The sequence below is a fragment of the Peromyscus maniculatus genome, chromosome 13 (assembly GCF_049852395.1).
Source record: "Peromyscus maniculatus bairdii isolate BWxNUB_F1_BW_parent chromosome 13, HU_Pman_BW_mat_3.1, whole genome shotgun sequence".
NCBI lineage: Eukaryota > Metazoa > Chordata > Mammalia > Rodentia > Cricetidae > Peromyscus > Peromyscus maniculatus.
The window spans coordinates 42236551-42258732 of record NC_134864.1 but is presented as its reverse complement, the minus strand read 5'-3'; the positions used below and the strand labels follow the sequence as shown (position 1 = coordinate 42258732).

General features: G+C 46.3%; 1 protein-coding gene across 1 annotated transcript in view; it reads left to right on the top strand.

Annotated features, from left to right (window-relative positions):
- Window positions 1-22182, top strand: part of Xrcc5 (X-ray repair cross complementing 5) — a 99124-nt gene that overhangs the window by 34759 nt on the left and 42183 nt on the right. Inside the window, exons 12-15 of the mRNA XM_006972228.4 lie at window positions 390-480; window positions 3103-3236; window positions 7087-7283; window positions 20514-20607. Coding sequence (XP_006972290.1) covers window positions 390-480; window positions 3103-3236; window positions 7087-7283; window positions 20514-20607 — 516 coding nt within the window. The remainder of the gene's footprint in view (window positions 1-389; window positions 481-3102; window positions 3237-7086; window positions 7284-20513; window positions 20608-22182) is intronic.

Below are 22182 nucleotides of genomic sequence, written 5' to 3'. Positions count from 1 at the left end.
GTCTGTTTGAGGCTTTCCTATTTAAAGTACAGGTCAGGATCGCTTTGTTCCCGTTTCTCAGAGAACTCCGTGTGGCAGGACTGTAAGAGACGGTGGAGATGGTCTTCCCAGTCAGACGTCCTGCCGTCCAGGCTTCCCCGTTCATTCTGCTTGGTCCTGTGTTACAGTTATCCAGCATCCTTTGAGGCATCTCTTTTGTGTCTGGTATCTCATACTGCTTGTAATTGTGAAGTTCTTAGTAAGAGTCAAAATACTCGATTTCACATTTGTCAAATTTAGGCTGAGTTTTGAAATATTTCTGCTGTGCCTCTTCCCCAGCAGCTGGGATCACGTCTGTGTGGCTCCATTAATCGGATGGTTTCTGCTTTTTATCTCCTTTCTCTCATTAGTGTTTAGTTTATGTGCAGCTGCCTTTCATGGAAGACTTGCGGCAATACATGTTTTCATCACTGAAAAACAATAAGAAATGCACTCCCACAGGTGAGTTCATTTCCACTTAGCTCACTAATGGCTCTTCACGCAGACCGGCTCCTGGGAAATCACCTGGCTGCAGCTGTTGACGGGCCCAGGACGTCACGGGGTGAGGTAGTTGGATTCTAATCACACACTCGCACTAACGATGAGCATGGTTCAGCAGGTGTTCTGTTAGGGAACAGGTTCTCCTCATCCTGCCAACTGGCTGCTTCTCCCTTCTGACTTTCGGCGTGTATCCGAAGAGCAGCTTGTTGGATGTCTGTTCTCCAGTGGTGAGCAGGAAGCTTGCTCTTGCTGAAGCGAGCGAGTTCATTCGCGTGCGTCCGTGTCCTGCGACAGTGCGGTGTTCAGGGCGCCGCTTCCGCTTTGCTCTTCCTTTGTAGTTTATGGCCGCAGTTCCGTTCTCACTGTGGCTTGTTGCTAGCTTCCAGTGGTTACAGCTGGCTGCAGATGTTCAGAGGGATTCTCGAAGTTTTCAGCGCTGTCTTCCAGGCGGCTCACTGTTTGTGTAGCTGTGGGCAGAATGCAACCCCCGCCCCCCAACACACACACACACACACACACACACACACACACACACACACACACACACACGCCGAAAAAAATAAACAGCAGTGGGTAATGATAGAGGCTTTAGGAGAGAGCATTCAAGAAATACAACAGACAATGGTGGACACTTTAGGTTACAAGCTGACTATTATCTAGTCATGGCAGGGTTAAGGAATGGTGAAGCGACTTTGAAAATGGGGTTCTCCCTGTGCGTTCCTAGGGTGAGGCCCTTTGGGATCAGTGTGCTATACAAAAGACCAAGACATATGTGTGTGTGTGTGTGTGTGTGTGTGTGTGTGTGTGTGTGTGTGTGTGGATCTGAATGTAAGGGAGGTTGTTGTGTGCTGTCGATTGTCTCTTGATGACTTGTTAAGTCAGGAAGCGTTGGGGAGTGAACTGAGGGCCTCATGCATCCTAGCAGTCAATCTGACCATGGAGCTGCACCCGGCCCTCCTTCCAGACTTGCTGAGAAGTTATCTTAGAAATCAGCCCGAATCTAAAAGTTGGACATCTTTTGATCGGCTGGTCCATTTCCTGTGACTTAGTGGCTTTTCTACAGCCATTGGCAGCTTTCCCAAGGCGACGTTTAGGAAGGAGTTTATAACAGCAGAGTGCTGTAGCAGAGGCTAGCTGGCGGTGTAGCAGAGGCTAGCTGGCGGTGCAGCAGGTGGGACGCACTGAATGTCCCCTTGTGCAAGCAAGAGCTCCTGGGTGCCCTGGTGGACCCTGCACTCATCATTTATGATGGCCATGGTGGAAGCCGCCCATGGAAGGTTCAGACCCAGGCAGACGGAAATGTCATCGCGTGACATGTAAGGAGCAGGGGATGGAGGCATAAGGTCCTGTTTGAAACGGCTCGCCTCTCCACCTCCGGCCCGTGATTGACGTCAGAAACAGTACTTTAGTTGGATGGCCTTGTGAACCTCTGTGAACCAGCAGTGAAAGGCGAGCATGTGGTGGGAGAGTCAGTTCTCCAGGGAAGACTTGGCTTCTCGGTCCCGTAGCTCTGGGCGGTGCCATTTGTATTGACTTGGTAGATTTTTATTGAAGGGCACTTGCTAGGGATTAAGTGGGACGTCATGGAGAAACTGTCATGTCTCTGCCACAAGGAGCTTTAGAGTTTGAACGGGATGTTCTCAGGTGTGTGTCGTGTGCTTAGTGGCCTGGCCAGACGAGAAGGCGACACAAACAGATGAAGAAGTGTGTTTGTTGTGGCCCAGGGTGTCTTCCTGATGGGCTCCGCTGAAACTCACACAAGGTCTTTGGAAAGCTTCGCTTCATTAGGAAGTTGTCTGTTGTTTGAAATGTTCTCCTCTTTAGATAATGACTATCTTAGGAATATTAGCTCATTGGATACTAAATATTTTGTTCAAGTCTCCATAGGAGTTGTTTTCCTTTTTAACGGCAGGGATATTTTTCTGGAACACTTTAGTTTTTGATAGGATACTCCATTGCCGAAGGGTCACTGAATGGTAGAGCTGGAAGAGAGTCAAGGGGGCAGCTATCTGTTTTGCTTTCCTATTTTGAGACAAGTTTCACTTTGTAGCCCTGGCTGGCCTGAAACGGGCTGTATAGACCAGGCTGGCCTAGAAGTTTTAGAGATCTGCCTGCCTCTGCCTCCTGAGTGCTGAGATTAAAGATGTGTGCTACTATGCCTAGTGAGTCAATTATTATTTTTTGACATTTATTTTATGTGTATGGGCATTTTGCTTGCATGTATATCTGTGTATCATGCATGCCTAGTGCCCACAGAGGGCAGAAGACGGTGTTAGATTGACTAGAACTGGGGTTCCAGCCAGTTGTGGGTGCAGGGAATCAAATCTTGCTCTTAACCTCCGAGCCATCTCTCCAGGCCCCAGGTTAACTACTCTTGATACCTTTTTCCTCAGATGAGCAAACCGAGGGTCGGGGGGTGGGGGGAAAGCACTTACGTAACTAGGGGATGCTTTGGAGCAGAGCAGGTGCTGAATGACCCGCCCGTGCTGCTGGGTTCAGAGATGGAGAACATCTGTTTTGATGGAGAATAATAGAAATGATCTGTTTTTTTCTGTTTGCTTCTCTGTTTATCCCTGTTTTAAGAGGCACAGTTGAGTGCTATTGATGATCTGATTGAGTCTATGAGCCTGGTAAAGAAAAGCGAGGAAGAAGACGCCATTGAAGACTTGTTTCCAACCTCCAAAATCCCAAATCCCGAATTTCAGAGATTGTTCCAGGTGAGAGAGGAAAGCTCAGTCTTTTCTTTTTCCTTTCTCTCCTTTTCCTCTTCCCTCCCTCCCTCTTTTTCTTTTTGAGATGGCTGGCCTGCCTCTAAAGCCATAGGTCAGGAGTGGTTTGGAGACACCATGGAAATAGGAGGGGAGAGATCTTGAGAGCAGACACTTATGGGAACCGCCTCTGAGGCAGTAACACAGAACAGAGTTCTAGAAGAGAAAGAAGGAGCCTGAATTGACGAGGGCACGGTGCAGAGATGTGCTATCAGCCTGACCGTGTGAAGAGCTGTGTGGCCAGTTCTGTCTGTCTGGAGAGAACTCAGGGAAAAGTAGGGAAACCACTTCTAGATGTAGACAGGGATTTTCTCTATAGGACTCTAGTCATCAGGAAATGAGGCCAACAGTTGACAAATGGGAGGGACCTCATGACATTAAACAGCTTTGCACACAGAAGGAAACAGTTAATGGAGTAGAGACAGCCGCAGAGTGGGCGGAGAAGTTTGTCAGCGGTACCCAACAAAAGGGCCAGCATCTAGAATGGAGCACTCACCACAAGGCCCGGGGAAGCCCAAGGGGAGTTGGGTAATTAGGAATCCACAAAGCAGGAGGTGAACTCTGAAAGAAGTGGACATACTGTGGAGAGGGAAGGGTTGTTGGTGTGTTGAAAGGAGATGCTGGATGGAGGAGCACATGGACTTTCTAGATGAAATGGGTGCAGAATTCCCAGCGGAGGGTTCCCCAGGATTTGCAGGATACTGACTCCTAGGTGATAGTCACTATCAACCCCAGAATTTTTTTTTTCTTTAGGATGAAAACTTCTATATTGAATTTTCTTCATTGTAGGGAAATAGTTCAGGGAGCAGAAGAAATAATATGCTTTGTGATATGAAATAGTAGTTTGAAATTGCAAGAGCTATTCAGCTCCTTTTTCCCCCTTCAGAATTACTAACACGTAAGTTGTTTAAAAGTGGGAACAAGACGGGGGGGGGGGGGGGGGGGGGGTCCGCTTAATGACAGAGCATGTCCCTAGCATGTGCAAGAGCTGGGTTCAGCCCATGGCGATAATAAAAATAAAGTGGGCTAGTGAGAGCCTTCTTCCCAGGAGGGAAGCATGAATGGGCTGTCTCACTTCCGATTTCAATGGCATCTTTTTGCTCACCTTCTTGTACTGTTAGAGCCCTTGTTCTCAACCTGTGGGTCACAGCCCCTTCAGCGGTGTTGACCCTTTCACAGAGGTCGTGACCCTTTCACAGAGGTCGTGACCCTTTCACAGAGGTCGCAGATCAGCTATCCTGTGTATCAGGTGTTCACATTACGATTCAGAACAGTGGTGAAATTACAGCTATGAAGTAGCAGTGAAAATAATTTTATGGTTGGGGGTCACCACAACACGAGGAACTGTATTAAAGGGTCGCAGCAGCGTTGGGAAGGTCGAGAACCACTGTGTTAGATACCGATTTTTTGGGCAGATACAAGTGTTGCCAAGGGCTGTGTTGTTCATATCTTAGGTGGTCTTTTAATAGAAAACCCAGAGCCAGATACCAGGGTGAAAGCTGAAAGATCAGAGAAGCAGAGCAGCCAGCCACTAGTTCTCACCTCTACGAAATCCTCAGCCTGAAGAGAATGAGTTTCTGTTTCCTCACGCCTTATATAACTTTCTCTGCCTGGCCATATTACTTCCTGGGATTAAAGGCCTGTGTGCTTCCCAAGCAAAGGCCTGAGATCTCAAGTGCTGGGATTAAAGGTGTGTGCCACCCCTGACTGACCTCTATGTCTAATCTGGTGGCTGGCTCTGTGCTCTGATCCTCAGGCAAGTTTATTAGGGTGCACAGTGTGGCGCCACAGGGCTGACTTAGGCTGAAGGCCTCACAGATGCCCGAGTGGCAGTAGCCTGCGTCCAGTCCATTCACTTGGAGAGTGGACAGCCTGCCTCTCCCTTGGTCCTCAGCCCACTCTAGCTGCTCCTTTCTGACATCCCCATCAGCAGTGAGTATCCTAAAAGAGAGCGTCCTCCGTCAGTATCTGTTAGACGCTTCCTGTATGTCGGACATGTTTCCTGTGCTTACAGTTTAGCAGCAAACAAGGGATCTGTTTTCAAGGGGAAGGGCTGGTTACTAAGTATGTGAACTAAGCAGTTGAGACTGTTTTAAATACGTGCTTGAAAAACAGAGAACTGGGAAAAGTTAGAATATGATTAGGTAATAGTTTGCTTCATGTGCAATGTCAGGGAAAGGCTTGCTGGGAGATTAATATTTGAGAAAAGGCCAGAATGATGAAAAGGGTCCAGCTCTGCCCAGATCTAGAAGCAGGTAGAAGAGACAGAAGGAATCCTGAGCTAAGGACCCAGAGACAGAAGTGAGCTTGGCTTGAGTGAACGCGGAAGAGCTCATCTTTACTGGTTGTGAGTGAGGAGGCAAGGCTGTGTCGTGCCGGGCTTCCCAGGCTGGGGGGAAGGAGCTTGTATTAGTCACGTCTGTGTCTCCAGGGCACTCTGTTGCTAGAGTTTTCCTGCCTTGCCCACAGTCAGGACAAATCTTTGTCACCCGCCAGTCCCACAGCCGCTCAAACCCAACCAAGTAAACACAGAGACTTATATTGCTTACAAACTGTATGGCCGTGGCATGCTTCTTGCTAACTGTTCTTATAGCTTAAATTAATCCATTTCCACAAATCTATACCTTGCCACGTGGCTGGTGGCTTACCGGCGTCTTCACATGCTGCTGGTCATAGCGGTGGCTGCAGTGTCTCTCTCTGTCAGCCTTCTACTTCCCAGAATTCTCCTCTCTCCTTGTCCCACCTACTTCCTGCCTGGCCACTGGCCAACCAGTGTTTTATTTATTGACCAATCAGAGCAATTTGACATACAGACCGTCCCACAGCAGTACTCGATAGAAACAAGGCGGTGGTGGGGGCGGGGTGGGTGGGAAGGTGTCCACTGGCTCAGTTTCAGGGGTTTTCACAGCTGGGAAGGCAGGATGGAGCCGCTCATTCCGTGGTGGTGGCAGCCCATGGCAGAGATGGCTGTCTGTCCACATCGTGGTGGGCAGGGAACAGCATGCTGGAGGCGGGCTTTGGGTAACCTTCAAAGGCCCACTTCCTGTGACCTACTGCCACCAGCTTATCCCCAACACACACATACACACACACACACACACACACACACCATACCACACCACACTCGCCGCTTCGCTTCAGGACATGAGCTCCTGGGACATTTCAGATTTAAAATGCACCAGAGCTCATTTTCAGATGACTTTGGGTCCTGGAGAAGTGCCCGCAGAAGCTGAGGGACCAGTTAGCAGGTGACCGGGCCAGGAGCAGGCAAGAGCGGAGGTGTCAGCCGGGCCGAGGGTCACAGTGGAAGGCAGGTTCTCGGTTTGCTTTCCCTGGTGGCTTGTGTCGGCTCTGGCTCCATAATGTCATGTCTTTCAGACTCTCTTCTGGGATTGGGAGTGGGCAGCTCCCCTCCAGCCTCTGTCTCATCCATCACACGACCTCTAAAACCCAAGTAAAAGAGCCAGCGCATATGATTAAGGGAGTAGAAGGTGACTGAGAGCAGGCTGTAACCTTCGAGTGTTAGGGAGTTATGTCTTAGGGAACCTTGGTATTCCCCGAGTGGGTTGTAAGGTGAGGCCCCGAGGAGATTTACAGACGGTCTCGTTTCTGTGCTTGAGTCTGTTTTTATGGCTGGCTTTAGATGTGACCATTGTCCTCGGGGCCATCCTATTCTGTCTCTTCTGTTTGGTGTGAGTCTCATAGCCCTTCCAGTTAAAGACAGAGGGTTGCTGCCCAGAAAACAGAGATGGCATTCCACGTCAGCACCAGCGTCTTAGCCTTGACCCTTCCTCCACAGTGTCTGCTGCACAGAGCGTTGCATCCCCAGGAACGTCTGCCCCCAATTCCGCAGCACATTTTGAATATGCTGGATCCCCCCATTGAAATTCAAGCCAAGGGTGAGATTCCTCTCTCTAAAGTAAAGACCCTTTTCCCTCTGACGGATGCTGACAAGAAAAAGGATCACGTGACCGCTCAGGACATTTTCCAAGACAAGTAAGTACTTGTTGTTGGTCTTTGTAGCAAGGGGCCGGGGCAAGTCTTGAATTATGGTGCCGCCCAGGGTTTTCTGGAATTACAGAGGGGACAGCGCAGCTTCTTTTGTTGTTAATAATTTATTTAAATTTATTTCGAGTGCATTGGTGTGAAGGTGTCAGATCCCCTGGAACTGAGTTACAGACAGTTGTGAGCTGCCATGTGGTTGCTGGGAATTGAACCCAGGTCCTCTGGAAAAGCAGCCAGAACTCTTAACTAGTAGGCCGTCTCTCCAGCCCCGACATCGCAGCTTTTTTTTTTTTTTTTTAAAAGATTTATTTATTTATTATGTACACAGTGTTTTGTTTGTATGTATGTCTGCACACCAGAAGAGGGCACCAGATCTCATTATAGATGATTGTGAGCCACCATGTGGTTGCTGGGAATTGAACTCAGGACCTCTGGAAGAGCAACCAGTGTTCTTAACCTCTGAGCCATCTCTCCAGCCCACAGTGCAGCTTTTTAACCCTTGTGTGGAAATACAAAGTTTTCCTTCCTGTCTGTTAGAGCCATATCCTTGATGTTCTCCTGGGCTCAACCTTCTGGTTTGGGTAGACTTTGGCATCAACAATAGAGTTTTTGCAAATCATAAATATACAAATTATACATTTGTGAATGCCCAAAGTTGAATTTTCTTTTTTTTTTTTTTTTTTTTTTTTGGTTTTTCGAGACAGGGTTTCTCTTGTGTAGCTTTGCGCCTTTCCTAGAGCTCACTTGGTAGCCCAGGCTGGCCTCGAACTCACAGAGATCCGCCTGGCTCTGCCTCCCGAGTGCTGGGATTAAAGGCGTGCGCCACCAACGCCCGGCTGAATTTTCTTTTTTTAAAACAATTTTTATTATATTTTTATTTTTTTCATTTGTGTGTGTGTGTGTAGATCAGAGGACAACTTTTGGATGTTGGTCCTTTCCTTCCACCACATGGGTCCCAGGATCAAACTGAAGCTGTGTGGCTCGGCTGAGGTCATCCTGCTGGTCCCGAATTGTCCCCTTTCTACAGTAAACAGCGTAGGGGGGGGGACGGGGACGGGGACGGGGGACAGACAGGGGACGGGGGGGGGGGGGGGGCGGACACGACGACACACGGACGGATGGGGACGGGCACAAGAGCAGGCTGGGCTCAGGAGGTGTCTGTGGTGGGTGGCCAAGTGTCCGTGAGGAGAATAAAGACAGCCACGGAGTGCGTCACTGACATGCCGACTGTGCGCCAGGGAGGCATTTGCAGGTGAAGGAAGGAAGTGCATTTCATACGATACGTCAGCCAAGCTTGCAGATGACTAATGAGTGCTTCTCCTCTTCACATTTTGTTCAGAATCTATATTAATTTCCATATAAATAAAAGTAAGCCAGAAGAAATGATTCATTATATAGAATCCTTTGGGTATGTGACATTGACTTTCCAGACGTCACTCAACTGGTTATTGGTGATTTTTTTTTCTTAAGCCAAAATAATATTTCTTTCTGCTGCATTTTGAGATTTGACACCAGACTGTGATCCCCCCCAGCCCCCCATTTCTTTTATTTTCTTCCCACAGCTGTATCTTCATTGACAAAGTAAGGCTTACTATTTATAAATACTCAGTGGAAAAGGATGAGTAATTTCCAGAAACATTCATTGGTCTCTATAAATCAATGTTTGTTGAATTATTGTACAAGTAGAATAGAAAGCTTTGCATTTTTCATAGCTTCCCAGAGGTAAACAGCCCAAGCTTTGTCAGAATTGGAAGAAAAAAAAAAAACCAAAAAACAACTGGATTGATTCTGTTTTATGTACTACCATCGCACCCTGGTGAAGTTTATGGCCATTTTATTCTATCCTGCCTTCTACACAGGAAGCCTATCCCTTAAAAAAAAAAAAAAAATCCATGCCACCGCCATCTTTCTCTGCCTGAACGCCACTGGAACCAATTCATAGCCGCTCAATGAAGCCTGTGTCCTTCTTCCCGGGGCTCCTTGCTCCAGTCTCACCGCAATCACAGGGCTATTCTCTCCCGGTATTAAACTCCAGTTCGTGATCTTGATTACCTTCTGGTACTGTGGGAAAGAAATGGACCGTTTTCTTCCCTTCCTTTGATTAAAATGTAAATTAGCTGGGTAAAGAACAAACCGCCGAGCCCCAGAAGGCACTTGTGCTGTGATATGATCCCTGCCGTGATTACACCTTCAGCTGGGTCCTCTCACTCACTCACTGCCCCGGAAGCTCGGGTGTGCTCAGTTTCTTGTTCTTTGCTCCTGTGGTAATGTGCAACACAGACCAGCCATCTGCCCAGGGGCCTGGGAATTAGCTCACGCATACATGCTTGCCCACGTTCCCACTCTCTACCTTTTATTCTCAGAAGCCTGCCTTAGTTTTTAAGAACTGTAGGAGCAATGAATTTAACGTATATTTACTCAGCAGCTCCTCCATTCAAGGAGGATTCAGTTTCTTTCACGTGGATTATAGAACCCTCCATTGCAGTGAAGAGGCTCCAGTTACCCTGAAAGGTTATGCTAAGAGGGACAACAGATCGCTAATACTAAGCTGTGTTCTTGTATTATAAGCTGTCTGTTCATTGTCCTTGAATCCAGTTTACCTATTTCTAGTAGACAGGTAAGGAACTAAGATGTAGGAGTGATAGTTGTCTACCGAGGAAATTTTGTAGTTTTTTTAAAAAAAAGTCTTAAGCTAGAGTCACTAGTTTTTATACCAGTGATGTCACTTGATAGGATCTTCCTCTAAATGCCATCTTGAGCAGGCAAGATGGTTCAGTGGGTAAAGATTCTTTTTTTGTTTGTTTGTTTGTTTATTTATTTAATTTTTTTTTTTTTGAGAAAAGACAGAAGTAGGCTGAGAGCTTCTACTTCTTTTTTTTTTTTCAACAAAAAGATTTTTTTTTAATGCCGAATGTCGTTTATTGAAGGAGGGAGGAGGTCTTGAATACAGGCTTACAGCATAATGGGAAAACCCTGGAGGGCAGAAGTTCGCTATAGATGTTTTACAATCTTGCATCTAAGCTGTTAATGCCCATTATGCAGGATACATAGACAAGGAACTTCCCTTAAGCATTCAGGAGGGTGAAACCTGGGAGGGAATTAGCATAGGGAGGATATTAAGGTCAAGGTCAGCAAGCAAGGCAACAGTTATCCAAAACGGGGGGGGGGGGGGTCCTACAGGTCCCCTTTTTACTAATAAAAGGGCTTCTGACTTAGGTTGCATGGGACGTCAGCAGGTCACCTTACCCGTCATGGAGACGTCTGCCCAGGCCACATAGGTGCTCTGTCTTAGGTTGGTGAGCGCCCCTCAGGCATTACCGGTCTCTGAATGCTCATTATCATACAGGCTCAATCATGTGTGATCTGCAGAGTTAATTGATGCCAAAAATCTCAAAGTGGCGCTGGGCTTGCAATCTGTGTTTTTGACACAGGAAAGACCAACAGAGGTCCTAACCTACCCATAGCCAGTAGGTTAAAGGCAACTGAGCCATTCCCTTCCTTAACGAGCCTTACTGCAAATTGGAGTCCTTGTAAGATGGTATCCCAAAGGCAAATGGAACTTGAGTTAATAAATTTATAATTTTAAAAGCCAATCGAAATATATATAACTATTGAATTAAATTTATCATGCCCAGTAGAATGAAAGATTAATTAACTGTGGGTAAAGATTCTTGCTTTGCCAGCCTGGCTCTCTGAAGGTAGATGTAGAGACCAGCTCCACAAAGTGGACCTCTGACCTCCCCACATCATACCACAGCACATGCCCCTCCCCAGTAATAACTGAAAAAATTAAAAACATCCTCTCATTTCAAGAGATACCATGGCAACAAAATCCGGTGGGGAAGCACTCTGGACTTTTGGGAGGGGAGACAGTAGTTTAGTCAGTGATGCGGCGTCATTCTGAAAGCACGGCACATCTGAGGAACCGCTCTTCATCTTCAGCCTGTCGGATACCTAGTGCTTGTGGTGGGAACGTCTTTATTTCTAAAGGGGAAGAGCTCTGCGGGCCCGTGTATGGAGTCCCACAGTATACTACATATTGCCTGCATTGCCCGAGAGCATCGCTTCCCTTAATGTGGCCTATGCCTTGAAGTGAAGGTGTCATCTCTTGGTCAGGTGTTGCAGGAGCGTTGGGACATCTGAAGTCCAGCCCTGCACATATGACACACATTTGACCTTGCTTTCTTTTGGACTCTGCACAGATCATCTGAGGTCGGCTGTTCTTTTCAAGTTCCATAAGACTTCTCTCCCCATTTGTCCTCAGCAGTCAGCTTCATCTGACTAATGTTCCAGACTGAGGGACTCCGGAGTCAGCCAGTGTGAGTTAGCGCCCGAGCTCTGTGTGACCGTAGGTAGAAGTTGTTTGTTCTGTGTCCTCATGAGCGAAATAGGGATGGCATACCCATCTCATAGGGTTGCCATGAGGATTAATTGGATAACTCATGCGTTTAGCTAGAACCCAACACAATGCATATCATATATCATATCATATCATATCATATCATATCATATCATATCATATCATATCACATCACATCATATCACATCATATCATATCACATCATATCATAGAACAGTGTTTTTCACTAAACAGTCTTCTAAAGACCCTCATCGTATCCCTAACACATTATCAACGACAGCAATAGTAATGATGGTAGTGATGATTTCACAGAGAAAGTAGTGGCTGTAGGTAGGTGCTTCCCAATTTTATGGACCGTTCAATCTCTGAACATGCCTACTTTGCAGTCACCTTTACTTCCTCCTCTCCTGCCCAGTGGACTCAGGACTCCACATCCTTCACCCTTCGTTGCTGTGGCCCGAGCTCCCATCTGTTGTCGGATCTGTTACCCTGGCCCACTAGTGACGTCTTCTCTCCTCCGCCCCCCATCTTCTTCAGGTTAACATTCCTTTCATCTAAACAAAATAACCCGTCCAGGCTCCTCCCTCTCATCTACTTGTTCCTAATTACTAATCTAAGCGCTGTCTCTCCCCTCCAGGCCAGGCCTGTTGGAAGAATAGTCCACACCACTGTTTTCTCAGCTCCTTCTCCTCTCCAGCATGGCCTCTCTGCAGACCTGAAAGACGGAACCGCTTCAGTCTCCTTCAGCCCATAGTCTTTTCCTTAGTGACTTTTCTCTTTGTAGCATTTGACGTCGTCAACTCTTCTTCTTCTCTTGACTCACATATCTCCCCCAAGCTTCCAGATGTTTTCTTCTTAATCTTTGGAAACTCTGCCAGATCCCTCCTATGCTTTCTTTCTCTGCCGACCTTCCACGTGTCGTGCATATAGTCTTGTCCTCAGAACAGCTGCATCTGCTGGACATGGTGTGATGTGGGGTGCCTCCCTCGCTCTGTCATCTGCTACATCCTCTGGACACGGTGTGATGTGGGGTGCCTTTCTCTCTCTCTCTGCTTACATCCTCTGGACACAGTGTGATGTGGGGTGCCTTCCTCGCTCTGTCGTCTGCTTACATCCTCTGGCCGTCCTATGAAGTTGCTTGGTTCATGTCCTCTGAAGTCGGAGAAGGCTGGGATTGGAGAAAAGGAACAGCCTGCCTGAGAGCTCAGTTGGTAAGGGTTGGAGGAAGGATTTAATAAATGTGTGCAGTCTGAATCCAGAGCTCAGACACTCAGCAAAATAATGCCGTTTTGCCCTCACAACACAGATCCCATACTGTTGACATTTCGTGTACAGAACTTCAAAAACCCTGAACTCTGTCTACATCCTATCCATGGGTGGCTCAGTGTCTATATTTATTTCAGATTCAGTGTGTACAGAAATGGCTTCATTGTCTTTTCTCCTGACACGCTTCTTTCTAGTGCCTCTCCATGTTGTCTTCTGTTTCAGAGAACCAACGGCACCTGACATCCTGGGAGTAATCCCTTCTTTAACTTTCCATGTCTGCTTGGTTTACCAAGCTATTTTACAGTTATCCCAAATCTGCGCCTTTCACGTCAGGTTAGTATAATGGCTAATGGCATCAACTTTGGAGTCTAAACCCAAGCGTTTCCCCTTCCTGGCATTTGGAATTGGCAGGTTGAGCTGTGTAAACAAATATCTGCATTGGATGAGCTTTCATCTGCTCATCTGTGGAGGACGACGATGACAGCGGAGAATCCCGAGGGCTGCGAACGGTTTAACCAGATCATCGAACTGTGCTTGGCTTAGTGACTGGACCGTTTGCCCTTGCTAGTTTTTCACACCAGCCTTGCCCATGCACACCCGTGCCTTGTGCTTCAGCCTGCCTCCCGAGATAGCCAATTGCCTTCTTCCAAACTCTCCCCCCCTCAGCGAGTTTCTTGTCTCTTTTTCAACATTTCCTGGTTTACTGTAAGAGGTGTTGTGAAAAATATAGAAGATGAGATGGATAGAGTAAGGTATTTAGGAAGGTCTCCAAACTTCCCAGCCGGCTAAGGAACCATGATCTAGGTTCATGACCCTTCACATGTTCAACTGTTCAGAAGCTGTCTGAACCCTACCTTTTTGATTTTTTTTGTTTTGTTTTGTTTTTGTTTTTGTTTTTCGAGACAGGGTTTCTCTGTGTAGTTTTGGTGCCTGTCGTGGATCTTGCTCTGTAGACCAGGCTGACCTCAAACTCGAACTCACAGAGATCTGCTTGCCTCTGCCTCCTGCATGCTGGAATTAAAGACGTGTGCCACCACCGCCGGCTAGATTTTTTTTTTTAAATAAAATAATTAATTTATATGTATGGGTGTTGTGTCTGTGCACTGTGTGCATGTAGTGCCCAGAGGCCAGAAGAAGGTGTTGGATCCCCTAGAACTGGAGTTACAGACAGTTGTGAGCCCCATGTAGGTGTGGGAATTGAACTCAGGTCCTCTGGAAGAGCAGCCAGTGCTTTAAACTGCAGAGCCATCTCTCCAGCCTCTCTTTGAGATCTTTTTAAAATTTCATTACACAGGCAAGATTGATTTCATCAGTGGCCATTGGTGAGCAGTTTAACCTCCCCACCCCCAGAGTGGGTGGAGTAGAAATTCTTAACTTTCTAAGGCCACCTTAATCTTTTTAGTGATCTCTCCTGATTACCTTTTTCTAAGTTACCCAGCGGGCTGCCAGCTGATTAGAATGAGGTTTAAATTTTTTTATTACATTTGTTTATTTATGTGCGTGGGGGCGGGTATGGGGAGTATGCCTGCACTGTGGCACACGTGTGGCAGTCTGAGGACAACCTGTGGAGTTGATTCTCTCTTTCTACTGTCTGGGTCCTGGAGCTTGAACTCAGGCCTGGTGGCAGGTGCCTTTATCCCCTGAGCCGTCTCCCTAGCCAAAGAGTCGGACCACATCACTGCTACTTAAAATTCTTTAATGCTATGATTCTTAATCCTACTCTCCATGTGATAGACTCATTTGATACAAAAAAAAAATGAACCTTTCCCTAGAAGAATACCCTTACACTCCACACTTTGAATATGATTTCAGTAGTTATGATTCTTCTTTTTGTTGTTTGTTTTTTTTTTGAGACAGGGTTTTTCTTTGTAGCCTGGCTGTCCTGGAACTCACTCTGTAGACCAGGCTGGCCTTGAACTCAGAGGTCCACCTGCTTCTACCTCCCAAGTGCTGGGATTAAAGGCATGCACCACCACCACCACCACCACCACCACCACCACCACCACCACCACCACCACCACCACCACCACCACCGCCCGGCTTAGTTCTGATTCCTAAACTGCAGATTAGTCTCAGGCACCTCCTCCTACTTGCCAGGTGATCAGACGGTTCCACAAATGAGAAAGCCCAGCAGTCAGACCGAAGTCTACACCATCCAGCTACCTTGAAAAAACTGTTGCTTTCCTGACCCTCACCCCTCTGACTGGGGGTTGACCCCCTGGGCCTCACGCATGTGCTCTGTCGGTGAATTCACCCCCAGCCCTCCTTACACTTATATTCTCTCCAGCCCCAACTCTTACTGCTTCCCGGCTGCATCCCGCGCTCCAGCGAATACAGCCACTGGCCAAATGGGATATGTTACTTAGCGCGGTAGTTTGTCTGTTCACACATTTATCTTCCTTAAATGTGTCTGAACTTGTTGGAAGTATTGATAGCGTATTAATGTTTGCAAATTTAGGATTTAGAACCTAGCTCAGTGGCTGACACATACATGTTCCTTATACATTTTGCTGCTACTTAACAAATGTTTATATTTTCCTGAAAGTAAGTGAAAAAGAGAAAAGCAAATGATTAACGTCCATCATCCAAATGCAGCACTGATAAGGTCCGTGTCTCCATGCGGCTGCATGGGTATTTCCTGCTTTCTAGGACTTTCTAGATAATCTGGAGATTCTGTCATTGTCCTTTCCCACTTCACATAGATGTTGTGAGTATTAAATGAAAGATTTGTAATACTACTATTAATTACTTGACCTTGAAACTGTGAATCATATTAAAATTTTACTATGTACTTATTTCTGGGGCTGTTTTTACCTGCTGGATACAGGGGATATGATACATATACTCTATACTTTTATCCTTCCTTTACTCACATCTTATTTTAGAGGGTTTAAGAAACTCTTCATGTGATTTAACTTTGTAGCTCCACAGGCCTTAGCATGACACATTGTATGTATAACACTTCTTTTTGTTCAAGAAAGATTTGTGTTTATTTTTATTCTTTGAGAGTTTTGAGTTTCATACAACACATTCTGATCACATTCAGCTCCCTTTCCCCAGCTCTTCTCAGATCTACCCTCATTCCCTGCCCACACAAGTCACTTTGTGACTTAAAAATAGTCTTAAAAAAAAGACCAACATTATCCAGCGTTGTTGGATATGTGCTCTTCCGCTGGAGAGTGCCCCGCTCACCCGGGGCTTCCCTCTCAGAGCAAAAAGGGAAGACCATCTCGTCTTGGCTCAGCAGCTGACAGTTGCCATCCACTCCATAGCTGGTGTGGGGTGTGTGTGCCAGCTCCTCTCTTTGTGCTGGGACTTGGTCTGGCTTGAGCTTGCATAGGTTTGTGTATGTTGTTCATATGTGCAGCTGCCCTGATGTGTCCAGAAGACGTTGCCTGATAGTGTCATAAGCCACATCTGGCTCTTACATTCCTTCTGCTCCGTCTTCCCCAATGTGCCCTGAGCCTTGGGGTGGGGGTGCTGTACACGTGTTCCCTTGGGAGCTGAGCATTCTGTCGTCTCTTGTTCTCCGCTCTGGCCAGTCGTGGGCCTGCGTCAATCACCATCTCCTGCAAACACAAGTGTAGAAGAGGTAAAGAGAGGCATCGATCTGATGCAGAAAGGGGTGTGGAAATCCAGGCAGGACATGTGGTCCTTAGGCAGGTCCAGATTGGCTTGTTTGTGTATTCATTCCTTTTTATGACTGTTTGCCTGCTTGTGTGTTTATGTACCAAGTGTGTTCCTATGTCTGTGGAGGTCCAAAGGGGGTGTCAGATCCCTTGGAAACTAGAATTAGAGACAGTGGTGAGCTGTCACGTGGGTGCTGGGAACCAAACCTGTGTCTTTGCAACAACGGCAAACATCTCTCAGTGATGCTTCTTCATGTTATAAACGTTAATTTGTGTTTGGGGGAGGAGAAGAGCTGCTGTACTAAAGGTACTTTCCATTGCAGTGCTTTCCTTAGCAAAGTGAAACACAGCCTAGTGGTAAGTCAGTAAACTCTAAAATCTAGGTGGTATCCTAGAATCAAGTCATATGAACACATCCACGAGAAGGTGTGAGGGGCTGAGACTGGGGCTGGCGTGATGGCTCCGCCGAGAAAAGCATTTGCTGTGCAAGCCTGGCGACCTGAGCATCCACAGTGGGGGAGAACCAGCTGCCTCATGTTGTCCGTCCTCTGACCTGTGGCATGTGGATGTCTGCACGTACGCACGTATGCACGCACGCACGTACGCATGCACGCACGCACGCACGCTAATAATAGTAAGAAATAAGCTAAGTCTACAGAACACTAAGGCTGGAAGCCAGGTGTATTTTGTCCCAGATCTTCACCTGCGCTCTGTTCTTGTCTCTCAGGAAGAGCTGGCACAGGCTAACTACAGCGGCTGGCTGTGACTTGTTTTCACACACTGTCGGTCGGAATTAGTCTTCCTTGATCTGTGTACTTCTCTCCATGTCTGCCGTCCGCCTATGTGCACTTTTACACTTCTTGAGAGGGAAGAGCCTCGATGGCTTCGCCCCTTAACGCTTCCTGGCCTTTGTCTCTTTGTCTTCTCACCTCTGCTTCTCCAAGGGAAAAGGTCAGTGAATAGGAAGTTTAGGTCACGCTCTGTTATGACCATGCTGATTGCTCTGTGCATCCCTGTCAGGAGACGGCTCTTTATTCATCCAGTTTCTGCCTTTCTAATTTTCTCTTCATTTTTTAAGACTCATTGTCTGAAGGTGGGGATTTGAACAAAAAGCCAATACATTTTGAAATAATAGTGCTGAAAATCTTTAATAGATGGAAGGGTGCCTGGCATACACAAGACTGAGTTTGGTTCCCAGCACTACCCACACTGCCCAACCTCACCAAAGGAGAGGAAGTCCATAAGAGAGTTCCACTATTCCCACTACAATTAAAGAAGAAAAAGAGCAAGGTGAAGTAATGTGTGTATTCATTAGCTCCAGTTAGTCATACCATCATAATGTTATTTTGAAACATCGTTATTTTTGACATATATAGTTTGTCACCTAAAATAGATTATTAATTGGTGTATACATGTGTGTACATATATATGCATGTTTGTGTATATGTGCACATGTATGTGTAGAAGCCAGTGAACAACCTTGGTTGTCATTTCTCTGCCAACATCCACATTTTTTTTTTTCAAGACAGGGTTTCTCTGTGTAGCTTTGGTTCCTGTCCTGGATCTCACTCTGTGGACTAGGCTGGCCTCAAACTCACAGAGATTCCCCTGGCTCTGCCTCCCAAGAGCTGGGATTAAAGGCGTGCGCCACCACCGCCCAGCGCAACATCCACATTTAAAAAAATTTTCCTGAGACAAGATCTCTCACTGGCCTGAAACTCACCAAGTAGGTTAAGCTATCCCCAAGGATCCACCTGTCTCTGCCTCCCAAACACTAGAACTACAGTGCACTACCGTGACACACACACCACACATGCACACACATACACATCATACACATGCACACATACACACACACACATGCACACATGCACACACATACACATCATACACATGCACACATACACACATGAGTGTGCACACATATATGTACACACACATGCACACATGCACACACATACACATCATACACCACACATGCACACATACACATCATACACCACACATGTACACATACACATCATACACCACACACACACACATACACATCATACACATGCACACACACACACACACACGCACACGAGTGTGCACACATATATGTACACACACCACACATGCACACACATACACATCATACACATGCACACATACACACAAACACATACACACACACACACATGCACACATGCACACACATACACATCATACACATGCACACATACACACATGAGTGTGCACACATATATGTACACACACATGCACACACATACACATCATACACCACACATGCACACATACACATCATACACCACACATGCACACATACACATCATATACCACACACACACACATACACATCATACACATGCACACACACACGCACACGAGTGTGCACACATACATGTACACACACACACACACACACACACGAGTGTGCACACACACACACACACGAGTGTACACACACACACACACACACACACACACACACACACACACACCCCATGGGTTCTGGGAATTGAACCCAGGTCTTTCTGCTTGCAAGGCACTTTACTGACTGATCCATCTCCCCAGCCCTAACTCGGACATAGTTACAAACGTATTAGTTACTGATTTCAGTTGTTTCTGGATGGCTGCCTTTAGCCGACACTTACTATTTCTCCAAGAGAAAATTCTTCATATCTTTGTGTTTCATCGTGTGGGGGAGATGATGAGCAGGGTCTTTGGGTTGGATTTCATTTTCTCCTATGATTACCTTAGCATCCTCGTGACTTTGAGAGCAGCGTGTTATTAAAGCCGTATGTTACTTGAGGCAGATGTTTGAAGCCTTTCTTGGCTCCATCTTTCCCTTGGCACACAGATGTTGTTGGACTTTGCTAGCACTGTGCCCAAAAAGAATCAGGGCTGTAAGAAAGCAAATTAAAGGGTGTGCTTTAAAAAAAAAAAAAAAAAATCTAAGACTTAAAAAAGAAGTTTTTGCATATTTAACTTGTGATTGTCTAAGGTTTTGACACGTTTAATTAGAAGCTTATAGAGATCTTACATCGGTTAGTACAATGGAGAGGGTGGGTTTTCAGACACCAAGTTCTGTGCACACAAAAAGCTATGGTTGTGCATTCTGAGATGGGGTCCAGGAGGCTAGCTGACAGGCAGATGGATTTCCTAGTTACTGTTCAGCTCCCGTACCTGTGCTTGCCATTTCGACTTCTGCATGTGCCCCATGATGCAGCAGCTGCTGACTTCTGTACTGCTGTGAAACAAAGCCCACGTGGGCACCTCCGAGGTCTCCTGTCAGGGCCCAGGCCTGGGAGAAGGAGGCCTGCTGTTCAGATAGACTGTCTGAATGTTGTGCTTGTTTACTTTAGGTGCTTGGAAAATAACTTTATACTTTCCACATAAAATATCGTAGGCACTGTATTGTAGTAGAATATTATTTTAAGGTGTGTTACTTTTGTTTAATGTTGCATTTGTTTAACTCTGTGAAGCTGTGTTACTGTGCCTGTCTAAAACACCTGATGGTTTAATAAAGTACTGAATGGCCAATAGCAAGGCAGGAGAAAGGATAGGCGGGGCTGGCAGGCAGAGAAAATATGTAGAAGGAGAAATCTGGGTGGAGAGAGAAGAAAAGAGAAGAGATGGGGGAGGACTCCAGGGGCCAGCCACCCAGCTACACAGCAAACCACGGAGTAAGAAACAAAGAAAGAGACAGGAATAGAAAATGAAAAGCCCAGAGGCAAAAGATAGATGGAATAATTTAAAGTTAAGAAAAGCTGGCAAGAAACTAAGCCAAGCTAAGGCTGGGCATTCATAATTAAGAATAAGCCTCTGTGTGTGATTTTTTTTGGGGGGGGGGAGCTGGGTGTTGGGCCCCACAAAAGAGCAAAAACAAACTACTACACTGTATTTTTGTTTTGTTTTATTTTGCTATATGGGGGAAAACTTATCCGTTTCTTTCCTTTCTAGTCACCAAGAAGGGCCTGCTGCTAAAAAATGTAAGACCGAGAAAGAAGAAATTCACATCAGTGTCTCCAGCCTGGCTGAAGGGAAGGTCACCAAGGTAAACTGAGCTTTCCAGTGTCCCTCCCTCCCCTGCAGGAAGGCCAAGGCTTGATGAGCCTGCTGACATACCACTGCTCTGGTCCTCTCTGCATACGAACCGTCTAGACCCACCCCATGTTCTTCCTTTCTTCCTGGAAGTAGTTAATAATAGTGAATGACATACAGCACTGTCTGTCCGATCGTAGTAAACAGAGCTCTCTCTGAATGAGATGTCCATCACAGAGTGCCTCAGTGGTAGCACCCTGGCACAGATTTTCTTACTGGCTTTATTTTGCAGTTTTCCATTTAGTAAATATGACAGGAATAAGGAAGAGATGGTTAATGATCTTGGCTCTTATCCCCTAAATACATGAAACTGAAGTTAGTGTCCTGTTTCCAAACATCAGAGGCTGGAGAGCTGGCTCTGAGGGTTAAGAACACCCACATTTCTTTCTTTTTTTTTTTTTGTTTTTTTGTTTTTTTGGTTTTTTGAGACAGGGTTCCTCTGTGTAGCTTTGCGCCTTTCCTGGAACTCGCTTTGGAGACCAGGCTGGCCTCGAACTCACAGAGATCTACCTGCCTCTGCCTCCCAAGTGCTGGGATTAAAGGCGTTCGCCGCCACCACTGCCCGGCCCCACATTTCTGTTCCTAAAACCCACATGGGGTGGCTCATAACCCCTGTATCTCCAGCTCCAGGGAGTCCAAACCCTCTGGCCTTCACTGGCACCTGCACTCGTGTGCACAGACCCACATACAGATACACACATGTGATTTAAAAATAATAAAAACAAGCCTAACAAACCCCACAGAAATACTCTCCAAAACAGAATTTGCAAGGTTAGGACTTTGCAAATCAAATTCCCTTTGATACTGAGAGCTTCGTTTGATGAGAAGGGTTTTGGAACTTGGAGTGCATTACCTTCATAGATGCAGCCTTGTTTTGAGTCGACAGATCTTAGCATTCCCCCAGTTAGCAAAGTCAAACAGAAAGGTGCCAGAAAGATCAGATGTCTGAACAGTGGTTTGGACGTGGTGGGAATCTTTTGTAGTATTAAGAAGTCATGATCTCATGCTCTGAGCACTTTCCTACATACTATTCCAAGCAAAGTGGAAATAATACATTTTCTTGTAAGGTTTACAGGAACTTTTTTCCCCCAGCATTCACAGGGACCCCTTTGTTTTCTCTTCTTGGAGCTAAGTGCTACAGAGGCCTCGTGAGGGGTGAGATTAATGCAGACAGAGGCGTGATCAGAAAGTGTCATACAGAGGGAGAGAGAGTTGCGCTGCAGTACATCTGTACATATGATCTGGTTTTTTTTTAAAGATATGTTCAGTATGGGCATATTTATGTATTCTACTAAAACTTCAATGTCAAAGGGTCAGTAGTAGCTCCCTTTGCCCCCCCCCCCCAGTAGTTGAGTGAATCAATCATTTGGCTGTTGTTTCTCATGTCATCATTATGGGAAAATTATTTAGCACGACCTCACGTGACAACACCCTCCCTTTCCTAATCGGTTATCAGAATGTGCAGGTGGTCTTTGGCACGTAAAGCCTTCCAATGGGCTGGCTAGTGGCATGGATTATAATACTCCTG